The 25113-nt window shown below is 40.6% G+C and overlaps 1 protein-coding gene across 3 annotated transcripts in view; it reads left to right on the forward strand.

Annotated features, from left to right (window-relative positions):
* Positions 1 to 23758, forward strand: part of KCTD20 (potassium channel tetramerization domain containing 20) — a 37210-nt gene extending 13452 nt beyond the window's left edge. For 2 of the 3 annotated variants that reach the window (XM_036248442.1, XM_036248443.1), the window contains exons 2-8: positions 2266 to 2469; positions 5007 to 5280; positions 8325 to 8427; positions 8771 to 8891; positions 10436 to 10633; positions 19023 to 19133; positions 20257 to 23752. In XM_036248442.1, coding sequence (XP_036104335.1) covers positions 2310 to 2469; positions 5007 to 5280; positions 8325 to 8427; positions 8771 to 8891; positions 10436 to 10633; positions 19023 to 19133; positions 20257 to 20549 — 1260 coding nt within the window. In that variant the 5' untranslated portion in view covers positions 2266 to 2309 and the 3' untranslated portion in view covers positions 20550 to 23752. Of the gene's footprint in view, positions 1 to 2265; positions 2470 to 5006; positions 5281 to 8324; positions 8428 to 8770; positions 8892 to 10435; positions 10634 to 19022; positions 19134 to 20256 lie in introns of those variants that run through there. The other variant, XM_036248444.1, reaches the window with a different exon arrangement.
* Positions 23759 to 25113: the final 1355 nt, after the last annotated feature.

The following is a 25113-nucleotide window of genomic DNA, read 5'->3' on the forward strand; positions in this document are numbered from 1 at the left end:
TTAATTGATTGTATACAAGTTAAACTGAGTTTTGAGCTTTGGTACTATAGAATAGGAAGAATGCATTTTCATTCCAGTCCATTATAATGAAACTTTTTCACATTATAAGAAATAAATGAAGTAATGTATTCAGACAGTCATGTATTCAAACAGTCTAGACTGTGCAAATTTTCAAGAGATAGGCTTATTCAAGCTTACTATATTTTGGTCCAAGAGATCTTTTGGAGAGCAACAAAGAGAACTTGGTTCTTGAACAGTTAGTGAAGAATTGAGAAGCAGCAGCTATAGGTTGAGTGAAACATTATAGTTCAAACCAGTTAAGCTTAAAGAAGCAAACCCTCTTTTGGACTTTCCAGTATTGGTAAGAATGCCCTTTCCAGTTCCATGGATATTTTTTATCCTGTTCTGTAGACCTGATTTTGACATCTTCTGAAGTGAACTTGAGGGCAGTGGTGGTTCTGTTTGACATTACCAGTCTCCAGGACAAATTTTAGGTAGCTGCATTTTTTTGTATGTAGATATGTTTTTTCTTTAAGAAAGGGTAATCCTGCCCTGGCTGGTTTGGCTCAGCGGTTAGAGCGACGGCCAGCAGTCCAGAGAGACCTGGGTTCAGTTCCCACTAAGGGCATGTACTTCAGTTGCAGTTTGTCCCTGGCCCTGGTTCGGTTGTGCGGATGGCAGCCACTCGATGTGTCCGTTTCACGTCGATGTTTCTCTCTTTCTCTCTCCCTTTTTCTCCCTCTCTCTCCCTCTTGCTCTGTCTGAATAAAGAATGGAAAAATGTCCTCGGGTGAGGATTAAAAAAAAAGAAGAAGAAAGGGTAATCCTGAAAAAACTGTACCCACATATCAGGTTTTCTGTCAGAACATACATCTATTGCCTCAATTTGCCTAATGTTATAAGAGCCATTGTCTGAAAATAAAAGATTTCATCAACTGAAAGTATCTCTTCTTTAAAATAGTTTGTTTTCAGGCACATGTACTAACTCATCTTTCCAAAGTGGTCATTTTTATATTTCATCCAAGTTAAAACAGGGACTAATCAATCGAATTTATGCTAAATATATTAATAGTCCAGTGGCTTAGTATTTGACTGTCGACCCATGCACCAAGAGATCACCGGTTTGATTCCCAGTCAGGGCACGTGCCCAGGTTGTGGGCCTGATTCCCAGTGGGGGGCATGCAAGAGGTGGCCAGTCGATGTTCTCTCTCATCGATGTTTCTATTTCTCCTTCCCTCACCTTTCCTCTCTCACAAAATCAATAAAAAAATGAAAAACAAAATATTAATTCAGGTTATGAAGGGATTCAGAATTTAATTCACATTACAGATATTTATCGGCACCTCTATACTCTTGCATGTCAGGGACATTTGGAATTTTAAAACATGTTAGTACCCTTAGTGACCTAACTTCTTCCTAAATTGGTGTTAGCCTGCAGTCCATATGCATAAAAATTGCTGGTGATGTAAGATGATTCTTCCACCAAAACATCAAGTGGAAATCAGTACAGTATAAACTGAAAGTACTAAGTAGTGTGAACTTCAGGAATGTTTTCAGTAGTAAAGGTATGAAACCTGTCTGACCTCTCCATTCTGCCTATTCAACGAATACCTTGCACGTGGCATTCACCAGTAGGTGTTACTTGTGATGATGATAGCACAGTGCTGTGGGGAGAGTTAGGCTTATGGCTACCGACATCTTGGTGTAATTTTGAGGTGGGTGTTGGAAGTTGAGTATAGGTTGAGTATAAGCTGCAGAAAGTGAAAGAGAGAACTGTTTTTTAGTGCAGGTGACTTCTGGTTTCAGCTCTCATACTAGCATTATCATAGTGATTATTTCGCATGTCCTAGTGCTTCGTTGTTGTAGGAGTGTGTGTGTCGTGATTTTTTAAAATATATGGTAGGTTTTCTGTAAGTGATCAATTAGACTCTTCCCCTCCTGTGTTTTTGTAGTCTAAACACCACCATATTATTGCAACACCATTTAATATTAGTAGAATTGACTGAATGTGGCCATAGTCAGTGCATTCAGTGTCTGTTTATGGATGAAGCTTGAAATCATGCCCTAGTAACAGATTTATCAACAGACCATTTAAATCAACCAGTTCCTCTCAACATAAAATTACAGAGATGTTTAAGGTATCATTTCTTCTTAGAACAAGAATGAGAGCTGTCTGTCAGTTCTCTAGTTTGGCTTTCATGACATGGAAGTCTTTGGAAACTTGTTTTGAGAGAGTTCTAAATCATGCATATTCCTGTCTTGCAGGATTTTTTTCTGATCAAGCAGACAGTTCAGCATAGAGTCCAAGGATGAATGTTCACCGTGGCAGTGAGAGCGACAGGTTATTGCGGCAGGAGGCCAGCTGTCTGATGGATGAAACCTCAGCTGCAGCCCAAGAAAAAGAAACCAATAACCTGACTTCTTCTGGTCTTCAAAATCTTACTTATCCTCTAGGTCCCAGGAATGATGGTACAGTGATTAGATCTTGACTTAAGTTGGAGGGCTTTCTGACACCTGAGCATCCACTACTGGCTCAGAAGACATAAATGTTCTTAATCTAAATAAGCTATCCAGTTCATTGGCTTAATTTACATACCACAATTATATAAAGCTAACCATCATTGAAACTCTCCACTTACTTAATCAGTCTAGCACATCTAATTTGGCGATAATGGTATAAGAAAAATAGTCAAGGGTTTGCAAACAGAAGACAGATACTACCTCTGCTTCCTGTCAGCTGTAACCATGGGTAAAATCCTTAATCTTTCTGAGGCCCACTTTCTTCTGGAAAACAAGTATAATATACTTCTTACCTCATAAGGCTAGAAGATTATTGAGTTAATGGATGTGAAGGCTCTTGATAAACTGTTCTTTTTAACTTTTAATAAAAACAGTAGCAACAATAATAGCGGTTACCACTTATTGAACATTCACTGTGATAAAAATTTTACAAACATTTGTTTAGATCAGGGGTGGCAGACAGGTCAAATCTGGACTGCTGCCTTTTTTTGTCAGAATTTTGAAATACAGCCATCATGCCCATTTGTTTACATATTGTCTATGGCTGCTTTCCTGCTACAATGGCAGAGACTGGCCCACAAAGCCCAAATTATTTACTTTTTGGCCCTTTACAGAAAGTTTGCCTGTTTAGATTAGTCCTCCTTTTAAAAATGAGTAAACGTGGGCTTAAAAAGCTTAGGTAACTTTCTTGGGTTCACACTGCTAAGACGTAGGGGACTAGAATTTGAACCTGCATCTTTCTGATCAGGCTGTGTTGTTATATATATGTCTACTGACAGAAAAGCAGAGTGACTGCCACCCTAGAGTGCACCATTAGGGAGAATTTGTGCAATGAGTCTCTTCCTGCTCATCCGTTTAAGGGTGAAACCTGAGGCACCCTTCAGGAATCAACCTAATTTAGTTGCTTCATTGCTGGGGTGCAAATGAAGCTTTCTAGAGAACTGAATTAGTGATTTAGATACCTACTTTCATTTTTAAGAACAGTACTGCTGGTGTGAAAGCCTGTCTGGTGATTAGGTGTTTCTTGCCACACATTTGCCTGTGGATCGTGTGGAAACCTAGCTCTTGGTATGCAAAATCAGGGCCACATTGAAAATTTAAGTCCTGCAGAAACTGTAGGATGTGAACCCTAAATTGATTTTTGGTCTAGATTTTGGTTTCTTTTCTCTAGAAACAACCTGGGGGCGGGGAGTTTACTCTAGCTAATAATAGTTTATTTGGTTATCTAACTGAAATCAGACTAATTTCCCAGAGGTCATGGGCAGTAATCATGTTCATGAAATATTGGATACAGATTTAAAATACAGGGAGGGTGGGAGTGAGATATTCAGTTGTATCTATAATATTTCTTTCTTTCCAAAAAAGTTTTGAAGAAGATACTGAAAAATGTTAACAGAGCCAAATCTAATGACATATACATGCATGTTGTATTACCTCTATGCTTTGATATATTTGAAAATTTTCATTAAAAATTATTTACATTAAAATGAAATATATTAGGAGAACTGTTTATTTAAGAGCATCCTCTGGGACTCCTTTTGTAAATACTTGCTCCTGCTTATCTCCTGTGTACATCCAGATTTCATTAATTTAGTTTTAAGTCTCTTGCATGGTATAGTATTGTATATTTTTAAAAGTGCTCTCACATACTTTCAGTTGATAGTCCTGTGAGGTAGGTGGAATGAACATTATTCTCATTTTATAGATGAGAATCAGGTTTAGGAAAATAAAATAAATCATTTAAAGAAAGTGGCTCTTTGGTGATACAAACACTGAGATTCCAAGCATCAGTGCTAATCCACGGCCATTTGCACTGGAATTGTACTTCTGATAGCAAGACCTGCCTGTTCAGAAGTGGTGTTGGTGATAATAGGGTGCTCCTTTGCATAGTGAAAATATATTTTTCTGTGATTTTTTTAGGAAAATGATGCATTGGGTAATTAGGGTCTATCTTTCCAGAAAATAAAATTTGGAAACATGTTTAAAGAATATGGAAAATATATAGTTTGGTATACAGAGGTAGCAGTTTCCTTAAATAAAACAGGAAGTATATAGTGTTTAGAGAGAGAAGTAAAAAATTATTGCCTCTGTGGAATAAGACTGGCACGGTAATGGGATGTGGCAGGGGATTGCTGGTTTGCCACAGAAAGTATTCTCTAATGTTTTAATTTTTTAAAACCATGAAGAAGTTTACTTTTAAAGTTTTTGATCGTTTTATTTTAAAATGTGAGTATTACTGCCTTTATTCCCCTCTATACACACACACACACACACAACGGAACAAAGCTCAATATAAGTCCCTAGTTGTATTTTTTTCTTGCTCTAGGCAAGAGTTTTTGCCTGTATACCTCTAAAAATCTGTGGGTTTTGTTTAATTCTTTTACTGTTTTTTGTTTTTTGTTTTTTCTTTTAGAGAAGATGGGTTTTATTTTTCCCCCTAAGCTTTTGCTGTCGAGTTATTTTGGTTTGTTTGTATGATCTTTTAGACCTTTCACTTGACTATGCCTCTCAGCCAGCAAGTCTCCAGTTCCCTCACACAATGCCACTTCCCGAAGACGGCAAGGGCTCTTGCTTCCAAAGTGGGAGTAAACGGAACCATGAACCCTTTATTGCTCCTGAACGATTTGGAAGCAGCACTGTGGGCTTTGGCAGTAACGTTCATTCCCAGGCGACAGAGAAAGTGACACTTCTTGTAGATGGCACACGTTTTGTGGTGAATCCACAAATTTTCACTGCTCACCCGGATACCATGTTGGGAAGGTAATTGATGATAATTTCCTTCCAGATGCACTCTGTTCTCTATGAATAGAATACCTGCTGTTTATCTTGCTTTAGATGTGAGAATAAAAAGCATTGCGTTGCTGATTTTTCTACCTTCCTACTTTGGTGAGATGGAGAGCAAGCTGATACAGAACCTATATGTGTTGATGGTTTGGGGGGCTGGTTATTTCTTTTATTTACAAAGCCAGTATAATGAACAAGAAAGGAGTGCAGCCAGAACAGTGGGAAATAATCTGCTAAATCTCATAACCCTATTCCTCTATAAACTCACTGTAAAACAGAAGTCAGATACTTAATTTATTTTATTCCCAATATGCATAACCTTATAAAAGCAATGTTTTCTGAGTTCCACAAGTCAAAGATATTGGGATAAGGTGAGAGCTGTAAATTGTGTTCGTTTTCTTTCTTTCTTTTTTGGCCTTTTGTCTTTTAATTTAAAAAAGCAGAATTAGACAAATGTTTCACAAGACACAACAAAGCCATTTCACTGAAAAGCGTTATTTTGCCTGCCACCTATTGCCAGGTGTGCTTGGAAATAGATGTAGTGTCATTTTCTAATGCCTCTATCCATCATGACTTTTTGTTCTCTGAAACTGAATCCTTATAGCTGACTGTTCTGTTGTTTCATGATTGCTCTCTTTATTCTTCATGTTTCATTCAGACTATAGTCTTATCTTCATCTCATCACCCCCTGCCCTAGCTTTTTAAGGTTAGAATTTAAGAAATGGGAAGAGCTTGCTCAGAAGGAGCACTGTCCACAAGTACTCTTGGAGTCTGGACTGGAAGTTAGGAGATCCTCTTTCTAGCCAATTATAGACTTTTTTTTTTTAAATTTTTTTTTTCCCCTTTATTAGTTTTTTTTTTTTAATTTTTTTTTTTATCCTCATCTGAGGACATTTTTCCATTTTTTGTACAGACAGAGTGGGAGGGAGAGAGAGGAAGACAGAGAGAGAGGGAAACATCGATGTGAAAGGGACACATCGAGTGGCTGCCACCCACACGACCAACCAGGGCCGGGGACAAACTGCAACCGAGGTACATGCCCTTAGCGGGAACCGAACCCGGGTCTCTCCGGACCGCAGGCGGACGCTCTAACCGCTGAGCCAAACCGGCCAGGGTGCCAATTATAGACTTTAACATGAGGAAAAGCAAATGGAGTAAGAGTGAAATAATAATAATGTGTGTATATACACACACATTTGGCTTTTGAGGGTTTTTAACTACTTAGAAGTAGGTGTTATTTAAAGATCTAACTTTACTCAAAACATTGCGCTAAATTTGAATTTCCTGAATTTTAGGCTAAATGGGATCCAGCTATTCAAATATGTGCTTGAACGTATGCATACAAACTCATGATGAACCATTTTTAATCAAAACCAAACCTGTATATATTTCAAACATCTGAATTAAGATTAAACTAGACCATTAAAACATTTTCTAAATTGACCCTATATTTTATCAGACTTGACTCCTTTTTTTAAGTCTTGGTATCACTACTACTAATGCCCTGCCTCCAGCACCCCTTCCCCACAAAGGGTTCCTCAGGATAGACTGGCTAAGGTAGATTTCCTCTGAAAATGATAAAGAGAAGGCAGCAACCATTTTCTGGGTAATAGATTCTTGGGTGACAGTGGTTCTTTGAATCTAGAAATGGGTTGTCCCAAGAGGAAAAGGGTCTGATTTCTTTAAATGGTTTGTCAGCTGAGTTGGCTGAGATCATGAATTCTGAGAGTTACTTAGGTTTGTTCTGTCCTGTGGCTACATACAGTATTTGTAAGCCCAGCCAGTGAGCTTACAAATGTGGCCCACTAGTCACAGGGGAGAAGCTGAGAGATTGAGAATGGATTAATGTACATCCATGCTACTTCTGGAGAACTATCTCTGAGTTGAAGTCCTGCTGATAATAAGGGGGATCATATTTATGGCATGTTCACTATTTTGATTCATAGCCATCTCAGCTAGACTCACGATGTTCCAGAAAAATGTCAGCGTTCTTTGAAAACAGCTTTTATCAGGATGAATTTCTTATGTATGGTCTAGTGATTTGGAAAGCATGTGATATGGAGTCTTTCAGATCTTTGAAAAGCAGCCAATTCAGAGTGGAGGCGAACAGCTTTGAACAGTTGAGCTGGTTAAGGAAGGAAATGGCAGTGAGTCTCCACTGGGACCTCAAATTAGGCTGGTTGTAGATAGTAGCTGTCTGCCTTGTCCTTCATGCTGGCTTCCTGTTCCACAATGCCATAGAAGTCATGGGGCCACTTTTACTGGAGGGGATCTGAGTGGAGGAGGAAGGACGGGAAAAGATGAATAACAAAAGCAAGTCTTCATCCTTGCACTCTCATGACCTCTGAGCTTATGCCCAGAGCAGGTCTTCCCCTCTGAAATATGTCAGACTGCTGATACACCTAATACCTACCCTCCTTTTCTACTTGACCAGAAATTTCCAGTTAGAGTTACTCCGTGGATTGAAGAAGAGCATCCCCCCCCCCACCCCCAGAGCTCCACCATTAAAATGGACCAGGAAAGGGAAAGCATTAAATATCTGTACCTACTAATACAGATTCATCTTTCAGATAAGATGTTGAAAAGCAGAACTCAGGAATATTGAGAATTGGCAAACTGAATAGGTAAATATTGATAGAGAGGGAAAGGAATAGGAGGGGCCAGAAGCATAAGACACTGTCTCCCTGAGCTGCCTGGTGTATATACAGGCAGATTCCTGGGCAGTGGGGAGCACAGGGGAGGCAGCCGTGACACTCCAGGCATTTTCCAAGGGCCAGCTCCGCAGATGCTGCTTTACTGCTATCACAAGCTCACCACAGGTGAACCTAGAGGACTTGCAACTTTATGTCCCCTTATACTCCAACACTAAAAGCAATTGCTGCCTTCTTTTTCAGTCTGAAAGGTACTTCCTAAGATTTGAGTATGTCATGGGAGCTGGATCCCAGTGCTGTGTTAATTTATACTAGGAAGGAGTGAGAATCCTGCTGGAGAAAGTCACATTGGTGCCTGGTGTCTTTCAGGATGTTTGGACCAGGAAGAGAGTACAACTTCACACGGCCCAACGAGAAGGGAGAGTATGAGATTGCTGAAGGAATCAGTGCAACCGTCTTTCGAACGGTGCTGGTGCGTAGTAGTCTTTTTGTTATATCCTGTTCACAGGCCCGCATGGTCAGAAGCTCTGAGAGTTCCACCAGGCTGTGTTACTGACTTTAGGGTCTTTAGTTTCCATTTACTGACTTTCTCGCTTTATTTTTTATTCCTGTTACTTAAGTCTCCTTGCTGTATAAGCTCAATCAGGTATCAAGTTGTCAGGATAGACAGAAGCCACTTTGCCATTTAATGAATCAACTAACTTGGTGATAGTGCTAGTAACCCGTCACTTTAACAGAACTGGCAATGAATAGGTATTGAAGAGGTAATTTTTCATCTTGTTCTTTGCCTGTATTTCTTCCTAATCTATTTATAGGATTATTACAAAACTGGTATCATCAATTGTCCTGATGGCATCTCTATCCCAGACCTTAGAGATACGTGTGATTATCTCTGCATTAACTTTGACTTCAACACTATCCGTTGTCAAGATCTGAGTAAGTACAGGAGAAATTGAACTTAGTTTTCCTGGAATTGATTGGCATTTTTTATTACTAAACAGAAAGAGTTTCAAGTATAGGTTGAAAATCATCTGTAGAGGCAGAGATGTGCTACTATGCTGTTCCCTCTCTTGCTTCAAAGTATTTTGAGGAAGTTCAGTAAACAAAAGAAAACGTGTAGTGGGTTCTAAATCTAGTTTGGCCCATTAGTCACCAAGCTAATTTCTTCCCCTCTTGGGACCTTGACAAATAAGGGTATTTTTTAACAAATAAGGGTACTGATTCTTAGATATGTGGCAAGTCTTACTAGTGAAGTCAAACAACATAAATTGGCTGGGTTTTTATAATTATTTTTATCATTATTATTAACTTAGTGTTTGCTAAGGGCTTTATAGATGTAAACTTGGTGTTTTTGTTTTTTTTTAATGCAGAGTTTTGGGGTTTTTTTTCTTTATTGATTTGAGAGAGAGGGGCAGGGGGGTCCCTGGCAGTAAGAGCATCGTCCTCGGACCAGAGTCCGGGATTCAATTCCAACCAAGGGTACCTACCTCGGTTGCGGTTCATCCCTGGCCCTGGTTGGGGTTGTGCAGGTGGTAACCAGTCGATGTGTCTCCACATCGATGTTTCTCTCTCCCTCTAGCTCTATCTGAAGATTAATGTAAAAATATCCTTGGGTGAGGATCCAAAAAAAAAGGGGGAGAGAGGAAAGGAGGGAGAGAAAGAAACATCAGTGAGAGAGAACATCAATTGGCCACCTCCTGCATGCCCCCCCACTGGGGATCAGGCCCACAACCTGGGCATGTGCCCTAACCAGGAATCAAACCTCTTGGTGCATGGATCAACCTCTGAGCCACACCGGCTGGGTGGTGTTAAGTCTTATAAACAACCCTGAAAGATGGGTGATAAACTCATTTAACAAATGAGACTGAGAAGTTAGCTTGTTCAGAACCCTAAGAATTAAAAACATTAGAATTGATTGACTCCAAACTCCATGCTTTTATCATTACCTATTAGGCTTGCTGGAATTATGTTCTTTGAAGTTAATGATACAATTCCCTGCAGATTCCATGTAGTTCTCTGGACTTGTGATTTGTCTACTGGGTCTAGTATATACTTAGAGCAAGTCCCTTGGTGTCTCCAAACTTCAGATTATTCCTCTTCTGTGGTATTCTAACTCCATTAAATTGGGGTACAGAGCATCTTTAGAAGAGGTACTACAAAGAGACACATTCCCAAATGATGGTTCTCTCTCGTAGAATTAATGTTTATGGTATGTCACTATATGGTCAACAAAACCTCCATTGATCAGAATGCTCAGGGATTATTAAACATGAGCAAATAGAGGCATGGTAGAATGTGAAGTATCTAACAAAATCAGCTTAATTATCGCCTTGGAGCAGGAAACAATCTCTGCCTTCAAATGAGTCACTTCTCTGGACCTTATCAATGATAACAGCTGTTACCCAGTTGATAGTCGTTTTCACTCCAGTAAAATATGCACTTGGGCAGAAAGGACGTTCATCTGTATTTTCTCTCCCCAGGTGCTTTACTACATGAACTGTCTAATGACGGTGCTCACAAGCAGTTTGATCACTACCTCGAAGAACTGATCCTGCCCATTATGGTGGGCTGTGCCAAGAAAGGGGAGCGAGAGTGCCACATCGTTGTGCTGACAGATGAGGATTCTGTGGACTGGGATGAAGACCATCCCCCACCCATGGGGGAGGAATATTCCCAAAGTAGGAGCCACCTGCATGGTGTAGATGTTTTTAGCAGAACACTTGATACCCAAGAGTAGCACTAAATCCTAGAACCAATGTGAATATCACTGTTGAGCTAGTGATGAACACACTGACCTGGATGATCAGTTCAGTCTAGTGATGCAGGTCTAACTTTTATGCATAGTGAATGTTACACCTTCATGCTACAACTGGTGTCTGATACTATGTCAATTCTAAGGTAGCACCTTAGATGGTGGTGACAATTTTCATTTTTAAATCCTTCTAAATTGATAATAATTCAGAATTCAAAAAGTACAAAAGGATATACATTGAAAAGTCTTATTCCCACCCCGCCTCATCTATCCAGTTTTCCTCCTCAGTTTCTTCTAGATGTATTTAATGCACATACAAAAGCACTTACATGTTTTCCTTTCTTTCAAATGATACCATATTATAGACTATTCTATACCATTTATTTTATTTTATTTTTATTGTTGAAAGTATTATATGTCACCCCTTCTATCCTTTGACCCCCTCTTCCCACTCCCATCCCTGTCCTGCCTTCCCCACACTATTATCTGTGCTAGTTTGTTATGCATATAAGCATATAAGTTCTTTGGTTTAACTCTTCCCACCCCTCCTCCCCCCTTCCCTTGGAGGTTCATCAGTCTAACAGCCAATTTGTACTTTTTTCCCCTCAATTCTTTATTAATATTATTTTTTTATTGAAAGTATTACAGATGTCCCCCTTTATTCCCCATTGATCCACCTCCTTCCTGCTCCTATCTCCCTCCTGCCTTCCTTAGCCTAATGTCTGTGTTGATTGGTTGTGCGTATATGCCTGTAAGTTCTTTGGTTTATCTCTTCCCACCCCTCCATCCCTCTGACGTTTGTCAGTCTGTTCCCTACTTCCATGATTCTGGATCTGTTTTGGTCAGCATCTTATTTTGTTCATTATGTTCCACAAATAAGTGAGATCATGTGATACCTGCCTTTCTCTGACTGGCTTATTTCGCTTAGCAAAATACTCTCCAGGTCCCTCCATCTCACCTCAAAGGGTAAGAGATCTCTCTTTCTTATAGCTGCATAATATTCCATTGTGAAAATGTACTACAACTTTTTTATCCACTCATCTACTGATGGCTGATGTATCAGGGAAAATTCCACTATGTATGATGTCTGAGATTTTTCTGCTTATATTTTCTTCTCAGATTTTTATGGTTGCATGGGTTACATTTTAGTCTTATCCCTTTTGAGTTTGTTCTTGTGTATACTGTAAGTTGGTAGTCTAGTTTCATTTTTTGGCATATAGCTGTCCAATATTCCCAACACCATTTGTTGAAGAGACTGTCTTGGGTTCTCTGTCTGTTCCATTGATCTATATGTCTGTTCTTGTGCCAGTGCCAGGCTGTTTTGATTATGATGGCTTTGTAGTATAACTTGGTATCTCGTATTGTGATCCCTCCCACTTTGTTGTTCTTTTTCTTTTTCTTTTTTTTTATTATCCTCACCCGAGGACATTTTTCCCTTTTTTGTTCAGGTAGAGTAGGAGGGGGAGAGAGGAACAGAGAGAGAGAGAAACATCGATGTGAAAGGGACACATCGAGTGGCTGCCACCCGCACGACTGACCAGAGCCGGGGACAAACTGCAACCAAGGTACATGCCCCTAGCGGGAACCGAACCCGGGTCTCTCAGGACCACAGGCCAACGCTCTAACCGCTGAGCCAAACCGGCCAGGGCTGTTGTTCTTTTTCAAGATTGCTGTGGCTATTCAGGGTCTTGTATGATAGTTCCATATAAACTTTTGGAGTATTTGTTTTAGATCTGTTAATACTTTAATAGGTATTCACAATACCTAATAGATGCTGCTGGTACTTTAATAGGGATTACATTGATTCTAGATTGTTTTGAGTAGTGTGGACATTTTAATGATGACTTTTCCAATCCATGAATATGGTACATGTTTCCACTTTTTTATATCTTCCTCTATTTCTATTTTCAATGTCTTGTACTTTTCTGAGAACAGGCCTTTTACCTCCTTGATTACGTTTATTCCTAGGTATTTTTTTGTTGTGGCCATGGTAAATGGGATTGTTTTTTTAGTTTACCTTTCTGAGTGTTAATTATTGGTGTATAAGAATGCCATTGATTTCTGGATGTTAATTTTGTATCCTGCTGCTTTGCCAAATTTGTTTATTAAATCTAGTAGATTTTTGATGGAGTCTTTATGGTTGTCTGTACAGTATCATGTCATCTGCTTATAATGACAGTTTCACTTCCTTCTCTTTGATTTGGATCCCTTTTATTTTTTCTTGTCTAATTGCTTTGACCAAGACTTCCAGTACTATGTTAAATAAGAGTGGTAAAGTGGACATCCCTGTCTTGTTCCAGTTCTTAAGGGAAATGCTTTTAGTTTTTGTCCGTTAAGTATGATGTTGGCTGTAGGTTTTTCATATATGGCCTTTATTATGTTGAGATATGATCTCTCTATTCCCACTTTGCTGAGCATTTTTATCAGAAATGGGTGTCGTATTTTGTCAAATGCTTTTTCAGCATCTATTGATATGATTCATATGGTTTTTTATCTTTCGTTTTATTTATGTGGCGTATCACAATTATTGATTTGTGAATATTGTACTAGCCTTGCCTCCCTGGGATGAAATCCACTTGGTCATGGTGAATGATTTTTTTTAAGTATTGCTGGATCAAATTTGCTAATATTTTGTTAAGGATTTTGGCATCTATGTTCATCAGGGATATTGTAGTTTTCTTTTTTTATAGTGTCTTTATCTTGTTTTGGAATTATGATTATGCTGACCTCATAAAAAGAGTTTGGAAGTTTTCCTTCTTGAATTTTTGGGAATAGTTTGAGGAGAATGAGTGTTAGTTCTTCTTTGAATGTTCGGTAAAACTCCCCTGTGAAGTTCTCCAGGCCCGGGCTTTTGTTTGTTGGGAGTTTTTTTTATTACATCTTCAATTTCCTAAGTTGTTATTGGTCTGTTCAAGTTTTCTGTCTCTTCACAGTTCAGTTCTGGGAGTCTGTGTGATTTAAGAAATTTGTCCGTTTTGGCTAGATTGTCCAATTTGTTGGCGTATAATTGTTCATAGTATTTGTTAACATTCCTTTGTATTTCTGTGGTGTCAGTTGTTACTTCTCCTCTTTCATTTCTGATTTTGTTTATTTGGGTCCTCTCTCTTTGTTTCTTGGTGAGTCTGGCTAAAGTTTCATCAATCTTGTTTATCTTTTTAGAGAACCAGCTCTTTGCTTCATTGATCTTTTGAATTGTTTTTTTAGTCTCTGTCATTTATTTCTGCTCTGACCTTTACTATTTCTTTCCTTCTACTTACTTGCTTTGGGTTTTTATTTTTGTTTTCTTTTTAGTTTTTTGTTTTTTTTTTTAATCCTCACCTGAGGACATTTTTCCATTTTTTGTTCAGGTAGAGTGGGAGGGAGAGAGAGGAACAGAGAGAGAGAGAGAAACATCGATGTGAAAGGATCACATCGAGTGGCTGCCACCCGCACAACCGACCAGGGCCGGGGACAAACTGCAACCGAGGTACGCGCCCTTAGCGGGAACCGAACCCGGGTCTCAGGACCGCAGGCCAACACTCTAACCGCTGAGCCAAACCAGCCAGGGCTCTTTTTAGTTCTTTAACTTGTAGGGATATATAGTCTAATACAAATTTTTCTTGAGGTAGACCTGTAGTGCTATGAACTTCCCTCTCAGGACTGCTTTCTCTGTGCTCCACAGATTTTGTGTTGTGTGTTCATTTTCATTGATTTCCAGGAAGGTTTTTATTTCTTCCTTGATCTCATTGGGAACACATTCATTGTTTAATGACATGTATTTAGTCTCCATGTGTTGAATGTTTTTGAGTGTTTTTATTGTAATTAATTTCTAGTTTCATGCCATGGTGATCTGAGAAGATGCTTGATATGATTTCAGTCTTCTTAAACTTGTGCATACTTAGTTTGTGTCCTAACATGTGGTCTGTCTTTGAGAATGTCCCATGTGCACATTGAGAAGAGTGTGAATTCTGCAGTTTTGGGGTTTAATTCTCTGTAAATATCTGTTAAATCCATTTGAACTAGTGCATCATTTAGCATCTCTGTTTCCTTGTTAATTTTTTGTTTAGAGGATCTATTTAGTGATGTTAGCAGGATGTTGAATTCCCCTGCTATGATTATATTGTTGTTGATTTCTTTTAAGTTCTCCAGAAGTTTTTAATTATATTTTGGTGTTCCTATATTGGGTGCATATATGTTTACTGAGGTTATATCCTCCTGTTTGATAGAGACTTTCAATGTTATATAGTGGCCTTCTTTGTCTCTGGTTATGGCATTTGTTTTGAAGTCTATTTCATCAGATATGAGTATTGTTACCTCAGCTTTATTTTCCTTTCCATTTGCTTGGAAAAATTTTTTCCATCCCTTCGCTTTCAACCTATGTGAGTCTTTTGTTGTGAGGTGGATCTTGTAAACAATATATAAATGAGTCATACTTTCTTATCCATTCAGCTACTCTTTGTCTTTTGCTGGGAGCATTTAATCCATTTACATTTAAGTTTATTATTGATTTATACTTATTTATTGCCATTTTAATTTATTATGGCTATGTTTCTATCTCTTTTTCTTTTGCTTATTACAGCAGTCCTTTTAACATTTCTAACAGGGCTGGTTTGGCACTAATATAGTCCCTTAGTATTTATTTTTGTTTGGGAAACTTTTACTTCACCTTCTATTTTGAATGATAGCCTTGCTGGATAGAGTAGTCTTGGATTCAGATCTTTGTGTTTCATTACCTTGCCACACAAGGCCATTCCCTTTTGGCCTGTAGTGTATCTTTTGAGAAATCAGCTGATAGTCTTATGGAGGCTCCTTTGTAAGTAACCTGTTGCTTTTCTCTTGCTGCCTTTAAGATTCTCTCTTTGTTTTTAACTTTTGGCATTTTAATTATGATTTGTCTTGGTGTGGGCCTCTTTGTGTTCTCCTTACTTGGGCCTTTCTGTGCTTCCTGAACTTATATGCCTTGTTCCTTCACCAAGTTAGGGAAGTTTTCTGCCACTATTTCTTCAAATATATTCTCTAACCCTTGCTCATTTTCTTCTTCTTCTGGAACTCCTATGATGCAGATGTTGTTACGTTTCATATTGTCCCACGGCTCTCTTAAACTGTCCTCCTTTTCTTTGTTTTTCCTTTTTGGTTCTCTGATTGGGTGATTTTTTTTTTTTCCCTACCATGTCTTCTAATTCACTGATCCTGTCCTTGGTTTTCCTCTATTCCTTCCAGTGTGTTATTTCTACTGTGTCATTTTCATTTTCGCTTGGTGGTTTTTCATTTCCAATTGGTTAATTTTCATTGTTTCTATATCTGTACTCATGCTGTTGAACTTCCTAATAATCATTACTCTGAACTCTACCTCTAATAACATGTTTAATTCCAGTTCATTTATCCCTTCTGTAGAATTTTCTTGTTCTTTCATTTGGGATTTGTTTCTTTGTTTTGCCATTTTGACTCTCAGTGGGTTTTGGAGCCTGCCAAATTTTCCCTGTGGGTGTCTGTGTTCTGCTGATTGTGGCTCCCTCTACTGGGTTTGGATGAGTATTAAGGGACCACACTAAACACCAATGTCTGCTCTTACTCTCCTGGATAGAGTTGCAGACCAAGCAAAGATTTAATTATCCTAGAGCTTTTGCCTGCAGCTATTAGTTTCAGTTACTTAATGAGCCTCAGGTGGACAGGGTAACAGGATTTCCAGCAGGTGGGTCAATTGCTTTCCACTGGGTTAAAGTTGCTTTGATAAGAAAGTTGTTTCTGCACTATGGGTTATTGGCTCAGCACAGAGGTGCAGGCCTCAGCCTTCACAGCTCAGTCCTCAGAGCCATGACCCAACACTGAGAGCCAGGTTCAAATCTCAAAGCTTTAAGAGGCTTTTCTCTGCCTACTGGCTGGCAGGTGGTCTGTTAATGAGCCTCAGGTTGCACTTTTCCAGGCCAGGTGGTGTTAAATTTCCAAGGGAGGGGCAGTTGCTTTTTTCCCAGGCTACAGTCTGGGGTGAGGCTCTTTGTGGGAAATGGCACTGTGTTCTGTGGGGGAGTGATTCAGCATAGAGTTCCTGATGGCCTCCTTCTCAGCTCTCTCCCTAGTGCCACAAACCCCCGACTCTCCTCATACAATTCCAATTCAGTCTGCTCTCCCTCTGCTGGAGTCCATGGTGAGTGGGTGTAGCTGTAATTTAGTGCACTGGCCCTTCAGGGAAGTGCTGCTGTTCCCTGTGCCTCTCCCTGCTAGAAAAAACCTCTACTCTTGGTGATTTTCTCAACCAGATGTTATGTGGGCGCTTTTCTCTGTTCTTCCACTCTGCTGGGGAGCCGGTTTTAACCCATGACTTCTCAGAGAGAAGTGCTTACAGATATAAAACATCCTCAGCTGCTGCCTGTGGACAGCCAGCCAGTCTTCTCACGCCTCCGCAGCTCCTACCAGTCTCAATTTGGGGTCCTCTTTATGTCCTTGGTTTTAAGGGTTCTCTCCAGCTGCTTTTCAGTTGTTTTTTCCTAATGATTTGTCTTTATTTTAGCTGTTAATTCCAGTTTGGTACTGGGAGACAATTTGTGTAGCGTCCATTCACTCTGCCGCCATTTTTCTCTCCAATTTGTACTTCTTTTTTTTGTTTATCCTCACCCGAGGAAATTTTTGTATTTATCTTCAGACAGAGCAGGAGGGAGAGAGAGAGAAACATTGATGTGAGAGAGAGACACATTGACTGGTTGCCACCCACACGACCCCAACCGGGGTCGGGGACAAACTGCAACCGAGGTACGTGCCCTTAGCAGGAACTGAACCTAGGTCTCTCTGGTCTGCAGGCCGACACTCTAACCGCTGAGCCAAACAGGCCAGGGCCAGTTCATACTTATTAATCCCTTCACCTTTTTCCCCCATCTCTTCCATCTCCTTCCCATGTGGCAATCAACAAAAAGTTCTCTGTATTTATGTCTGTTTCTGTTCTATTTGCTCATTTTATTTGTAGATTCAATTATTGATAGAAATGTATTTATTTCCACTTTATTGTTCATATATTTTATCTTCTTCAAGAAGACCCTTTAACATTATCATATAATACTGTTTTGGTGGTGATGAACTCCTTTAGCTTTTTCTTGTCTGGGAAGCTCCTTATATGTCCGTTGATTCTAAATGATAGCTTTGCAGGATAGAGTAATCTTGGTTGTAGGTCCTTGCTTTTCATCACTTTGAATGTTTCTTGCCACTCTCTTTTAAGAAATCACCTGACAGACTTATGGGAAGCTCCCTTGTAAGTAACTAACTGTTTTTCTCTTGCTGCTTTTACGATTCTGTCTTGAACCTTTTGCATTTTGATGATGATGTGTCTTGGTGTGGGCCTCTTGGGGTTCATCTTGTTTGGGACTCTCTGTGCTTCCTGGACTTATATGTCTGTTTCCTTCACCAAGTTAGGAAAGTTTTTTTTTTAATCCTCACCCGAGGATATTTTTTCCATTTATCATCAGATATAGTGTGAGGGAGGGTGGGACCGGGAGAGAGAGAGAAACACTGATGCTCTGAGAGAGACACATCGACTGATTGCCTCCTGCATGACCCCAACCAGGGCCATTGATCAACTGCAACCAAGGCACGTGCCCACTACTCATTGTTCCACGGGCCAGTGCTGTTAACCACTGAGCTAAACCTGCCAGGGCTGTCATTAGTTTTTCAAATAGGTTTTCAATTTTTTGTTCTCTCTCTTCTTTCCAGCACCCCCATGATGCGAATGTTGGTGCGCATGGAATTGTCCCAGATGCTCCTTACACTGTCTTTATTTGTTTTTTTTTTTCTTTTTTCTGTTCTGATTGGGTGGTTTCTGCTTCTTTATATAACAAATCAATGGTTTGCTTCTCAGCTTCACTTACTCTGCTACTAATTCTTTGTAAATTATTCTTTATTTCAGTTAGTGTATCCTTCATTTCTGAAGGAGATTGAACATCTTTAATTTTGTTTGTTAATCCTCACGCAAGGATACTTTTTCCCATTGATTTAGGGAGAGAAACAGTGATGTGAGACACATCAATTAATTGCCTCCCAAACAACCCCAACTGGGGCTAGGGATCGAACCTGTAATCCAGGTACCTGCCGCCCTTGACTGGGAATTGAACCCTCGACCCCTCTGGTCCAAGAGCCGATGCTCTAACCACTGAGAAAGCTGGCCAGGGATTGTATGATTTCTTATGGTTAATTTATTATTTAACATTTAATCTGTGATTCATCTGGATTTTATTGGCATTGGGGCCAAAAGAAATACTACTTTCATTAGTCTGATTCTGTTAACTCATCTTCCGTTTATGGAGAAGACTGCTCCATAAGTAACCCCAGACTTTTTTTTTTTTTAATCCCAGTTCTTTATAGCTCCAAGCTCTACAGATTCTTCAAATACATCGAGAATCGGGATGTTGCTAAAACAGTGTTAAAGGAACGTGGCCTGAAAAACATTCGCATTGGAATTGAAGGTAAAAACATCCCAGTCAGTATTCAGCTTGCATTGCTTATGGAGTAGGTTGGAACTGTCCTTAAAACTTAGTTTCCAGAGCACCTAAACAATGGACACACATGAAAACTACATTTCTACCCAAGTTTTAAGGACCTTTATTTTTGTTTTTGTTTTCCCTTACATTTCCTTTTCATTTTATTTCCAGTTGAAAATGTTTTAAAGCAGCTGCAGGAATAAGTTCCAATTTCCTGCCTTGGGATAGAGAGAGAGCGGTGAGGGCTAAGGCTCTGGTGGGTAAATGGAGCAGGTCTCGTGGGCTCACCAAGCGGGAGGGCTGTTCTGCCAACAGTCTTGGTGAGGATCTTTCTGGGATCTGGAAGGGTCCTTCTGAAAACTAGCTTGGAGACACAAAATTTAAGTTTATTCAGTTACATACCTTTGAGAAATGCCTGGACGTATTGACAGAATTGCTTTAAATCAGTGGTTCTCAACCTTCCTAATGCTGCGACCCTTTAATATAGTTAGTTCCTCATGTTGTGGTGACCCCCAACCATAAAATTATTTTCATTGCTACTTCATAACTGTAATTTTTCTACTGTTGTCTTAGGCGACCTCTGAGGGTTATTCAATCCCCAAAGGGGTCGTGACCCATAGGTTGAGAACCGCTGGTCTAGACTCTAAAGCTACTCTAAATTTTTCCCGTTTCCATGTGACAGCCTTTCAGATATTTTAGGCAGCATCCACGTTTTTTCTTTAGGCTAAACATTCCACATTCCCTTAACTAGTCCTTATACAGTGTGCCCTGTGAGCAACACAATTAGAAGACTGGCGTGGCCATGCCCTAGCAGGACTGTTCTATAGTATTGTTGCCAGTAACGAAAGGCTTCTGAAATTAGTAAGAGGCTTCTCTTCCCCTTCCATTAGAAGGAATAGAATTTTTGTTACTTCCCTTCTAGAGATAAGACCAACTAATTGAACATGTAGCTGATTGGGGCTGGGAAGACATGGTCAGAGGCTGTTTGCTTCCCCCATAATTTTCATGCATAGTCTTTGGATTTGGGAGGAAATTGATGTGGTGAGGAAGTATGGAAGCCAGAGTGAGCATTTGCTGAAGTAATGAGAATGGTCTTTTTCTGTTTCAGGTTACCCTACCTGTAAAGAAAAAATTAAGAGAAGACCTGGTGGCCGATCTGAAGTAATCTATAATTATGTGCAGCGCCCGTTTATCCAGATGTCATGGGAAAAGGAAGAAGGAAAGAGTCGCCATGTGGATTTCCAGTGTGTTCGGAGCAAATCCCTCACTAATCTAGTAGCTGCTGGAGAAGACGTCTTGGAGGACCAGGAGATATTAATGCATCACCCGCCCCAAGTGGATGAACTTGACCGGCTAAATGCCCCACTTTCTCAGATGGCTTCTAACGACTTTCAGGATTAAGGCCAGCTATGGTCCACCCCTCTGCGAAGCTTGTCTCTGTCTGGGCTGCCAAAGCCAGTCCTCCCCATGAGTACGGACATGCTTCTCCCCATCCTTTCTCTTTCTCCCATAACTAATGTTCGTCCTTTTCAGTATATCTGCACCTCCGTGGAGATGTAAAAGCACTTCTTGGTGATTAGGCTACCAGCTATTTGCAGCCCTGGTAACTTGAAATTTTAGGTCTGGTGCTGTTCACTGAGCCTTTGCACAACTGCAAAAGCAGGAAAGGAAGTCGGACTCCTGTTGCCTCATATTCAGCAAAACCCTTCTCATCCTTTATGCTGTGTCTTGACTTGTGTGTGTTTTGTTTTATACCAGGCACATTACTTAGCAGCAAAGGGACCAAACTTAAAAGGAGACAATCTCTATCTTCTAAAAATAGGCACTAATGGCATACTCATTAGAAATCAGTAAAGATGCCCTTCCTGGTGGCATCTGTGCTCAGATTGCATCAGGGAAGAACTAGGCTCTCACTCAAAATGTCTAAAAGGAAATTCTTAGGCACTTAAATATAGTTTTGTCATTAATGCAATGAACATACCAGAATCACACAGATTCCATTACAGGAAGGAAAATGGCATAATGGTGTTTATGAAACCTTAGCATCATGGTGTTTGAGCCTAAATAGATTATTCATTTAGAAGGAAACGCACAACTCAAGTAGAACCTCTCCAGATCAAGCCACCTGGGTGGTCCTGGCTTAGAATCTGGTGAGGAGCAGCCGGAGGTCTTCGCCCAGGAATAACATGTTGCTGTGGGCGTGGCTGGGAGACCTTAGATATGACTTAATGGCTTTCAAGATGTGGACAAAAATTTCTTACAAAGGCTCAGTTTCTCAATAGGAAGACGTATAGAGCTCCAGTGAGGGCACATTTGGGGTGAAGCTGGGTGGGGACACATCACCTGCCCAGACTTTGTCCCAGTACAGGATTTTTCTTTGTATATTCTTTTCATACTTAGGGAATTTTTTTGGATAGTAGATATTTTAATTTTGAAATAGCCTACCAGCTGCTCACACTAAGTAAGAAACCATACTAATGTCATCCCCAAAGGAAGGATGAGTTGAAATTAGACCTAGTAATTGTGTTTGCTCTGTTAGCTACATGTTAATGCACAGTGTGTGACAGCCAGGTCCCTCTCCCCAGCACTGGACCACCTTCCCCGATGTCCCCATGGCTGGAGCCAGATGTGTCATGGGGTTAGCTCCCACTGTGGTACAGGCTGGCCTTCCAATCACCTACCCGGAGCATTTACTCATCACAAATTATAAAGAGGCACATAGTTTTCTTGAAGTTAAGAGCATGACCTGTTTTCTTAAATTCTGTTCCCATAAAATGCTCTAAGGCAAACTGCTTGATTGTTTTGACTGCGCTAGTCACAGTCCTCCAAAGTTGAAGACAGATGGATGTAGAAAGCTGCTCTTTCCAGGCTTGAAGAACAAGTGTCTAAAGAATTGTGTTCTCTGTGTGTGTGGTCAGCATCGCAGTGGAAATCAATGCTGTTCCTTACTCTGAAAAAGTAGTAGGGGTTACACTGAACCACCCCCACCTATAGAGTTACCATTGGCATCCATTTGTAAGGCTGATGGTCAGGGTTAAGGGTTAGGGTTAGGGTTCTTTTGTAGCCAGTGGGTAGTTTTATTTCTGTGAAACTTGGCTCACATTTGAGGTCAGGTTTGGCGGTGACCTTACTAGTGTACATCCATGCCTACTCGTAGTCAGCCCAGTCGTCATTTAATGGTCATTTAATGGTGCTTCGTTTACACTTTTCCATTGAATTCCATGTCATCACAAGGGAAATTTGCATTGACTGTGTAGTCTGTGATGTACGTAGAACTTCTGTTATACAGCTGATGTGTTGTTAACGTTTAGTAAGTGTTGACACGCTGCAGCTAATACTCATTAGTCCTTGCTTAGGTGGAAAGCCAGGTGTGAAGGTATGGCATGTACTTAATACTTTTTTCTATGTAAATGATTATTTACTCTGGCTTTCAAGAACTAGATTTCTTTTCCCCAAATTGGGTTAATGTGCTTTTGGCCCCATGGAAAACTGTGGAGGTAAATCTGCCAGTGTCACCAGATGGTGGTGACAGGAAAAAGCTGGGCCCTCAGGCTCCTGCTGGAGAGGGAGGTTTCTCCTGCACCCCATGCCCTCCCAGCCTGGAGCTTAGCATCACTATAATTTGGTGGCTCCCCTCAGTCATATCTGCCCTGTTCCCAGGACCAGGACATCCTGCCATGGCAGGACCTCTCAGCCTTGACAGGGCTGGGTTGTGGTCATTCCCTTCAGAATCAGTTGACCACCTGGGCAAGAGGTGTTTCTAATACAAAGGTGGGACTCAGGTTTGGTGTTTTTTCTAAGTGCCTAAATAAGTAAGCCAGGTGATTTATGCATAAACATTTTCATAAGGAAATGGTTTTACCCAGACTCTCTTACTCAGAGATATCAACAAGCCAAGGTGAACCTGAATTTGAGGTTTAGAATCCGGGTCTATATCCTATGTATAGCTGAGTAGGAAACATTTGCCATTGAGGACTTGGAGAGTAGTGGGCAAGGAGACAGTGTTAAAATATGTCTGGTAATGTTAAGGATTTCTCTAAAGAGGAAGAAAAGTACTGAAAGAATGACAGTAAAAGCTAAAGCAGCTAGAAAGTAGCTGGATTTACTGCACACAATATGCATAACCAATATTTCAACTAAAATCCAAGAGCATGATGTGATATTTAATGTAGACAGGTCTCTGAAAAGACTGTGGAATAAGCCCAGGAAGGGTAGCTATATTTGCAAATAGTGGTCCACAGGTCCTTGTGTAAGTAAAAACAATCAGAACACAGGCTTTAATTCAAACTGTCAAAGTGTGATATGGAGCCTCTTTTATCAAGTGAAAATAGAAAGTTAAGAAGGGGTTTGAGTAATCTATTCAATGCCACTTCTTGCCATCATTTAAAAATTGTTAAAGTGGGCATAGTGAGTTCAGAATGCAAACCCAATGCCTTCATGGGAGATGGAGCCACACTCGTGCTCTGGGTGGGACCACCGCTGCAGAACGTTTTATCTTAAAGGCAAAATGCCTTTAGTTTTGCCTCTTTACTTTGTATTTAAAGTTGCACATGTTTACCTACCAGTGTTTACGAAATTCTATATTTGGGATGCTTTTTTTAAATAATAAAATATTATTGTTTGTGTCTGTGTTGTTCTTTTGGCACAAAGTAAGTCACGACTTGAAAAGGGACTGAAGAGCAGCACTGACCTGCCCAGTCTCCTTTCCCATAGCAGCCGCGGGCTTGCCTCAAGCTGGTGTCTCCCACCCTGCTGTTCCTTTTACCTTTAGGTTCCAGAGCCCTAATGGTCTCCCTTCTCTACTTCTGGTTAACTTGCATTCAAGACCCCTTGAACCCTCAAATCCAACTAGGTAGGACCCGACAAAGTCAAATGTAAGTTTGAAAGATACTAGGACTCAAACTCCAATGTCCCGGTTTGGGTTTATACCAAGCGGGGAACCATGCAGCAGTGAAAGGCAGGTGAGGGTGGAGCGGAGGGCAGGGGTCCCTTTGAGACACTGCTTAGAGCCTTCTTCCTTCGGTATCTGACTGGCCCTACTCTGGGCTGGTGTCTGAGCCCCCTCAGCTCACTGAGCCTGGGAGCGTACTGGTGAAGCAACTTCAAGGGGTGCTGAAGCAGGCCTGCCTCGGTCAGCTCAGAGGTTAAGTGCATGCTCTGAAGACATGGCCTTTGGGTCTGTTCTGTGCCAAGTACTGCTTGGCCACAGGAACACTAGCCCTCACTGACTAGGGCATAGTTCCTCCCATTGAGGGGCTTTTATGATCACATGGAGAAGACATCTATAAACAGTCCAGGTCACAGAGGAACCCCAAAAGGGTGGAGTAGCTAGTTTTTACTGTGAGGGTTAGAGGTCACAAGAGAATTCTAGAGGTGAACCATGAACCAAATTGTGAAAGATGAATACTCGTTTTGGATCCATAAGTACAAGGGGAGGAGGTACCCCAGTCAGCTCAACTGCTTATTGTCATCAGGGAAGTGGACAGGGTGATACAGAGATGAGGCAGAGTAAGCAATGACTTGTACCTTGGTGTATTAAGAGCCCTTAAGATTTTATGTAGGAGGACATGTTAAGACAAAATATAAAAATTTCTTTGGCAGCAGACTTGAAAGAAGGGCAGGGCAAAGAGGGCACTTGAGAGACCACTACAACGGGATCAGCAAGGAATGAAGGCCCTCACTGGCAGGATGGCCATGCTCCAGGCCTGGACAGGCTTACTGCTGGGAGGCATGTAAGACGTTTCGTGCTTGGCCCTGGCCGGTTTGGCCCAGTGGTTAGAGCGTCGGCCTGCAGACCAGAGAGTCTTGGTTCCCGCTAAGGGCGTGTACCTCGGTTTGTCCCCGCCCTGCTTGGGGTCGTGTGAGTGGCAACCACTCGATGTATCTCTCTCACATGGATGTTTCTCTCTTCCTCCCTCCTCTCCTGCTTTATCTGAAGATAAATGCAAAAATGTCCTCTGGTGAG

The sequence above is a fragment of the Molossus molossus genome, unplaced genomic scaffold, assembly GCF_014108415.1.
Source record: "Molossus molossus isolate mMolMol1 unplaced genomic scaffold, mMolMol1.p scaffold_m16_p_8, whole genome shotgun sequence".
NCBI classification, from domain to species: Eukaryota; Metazoa; Chordata; class Mammalia; order Chiroptera; family Molossidae; genus Molossus; species Molossus molossus.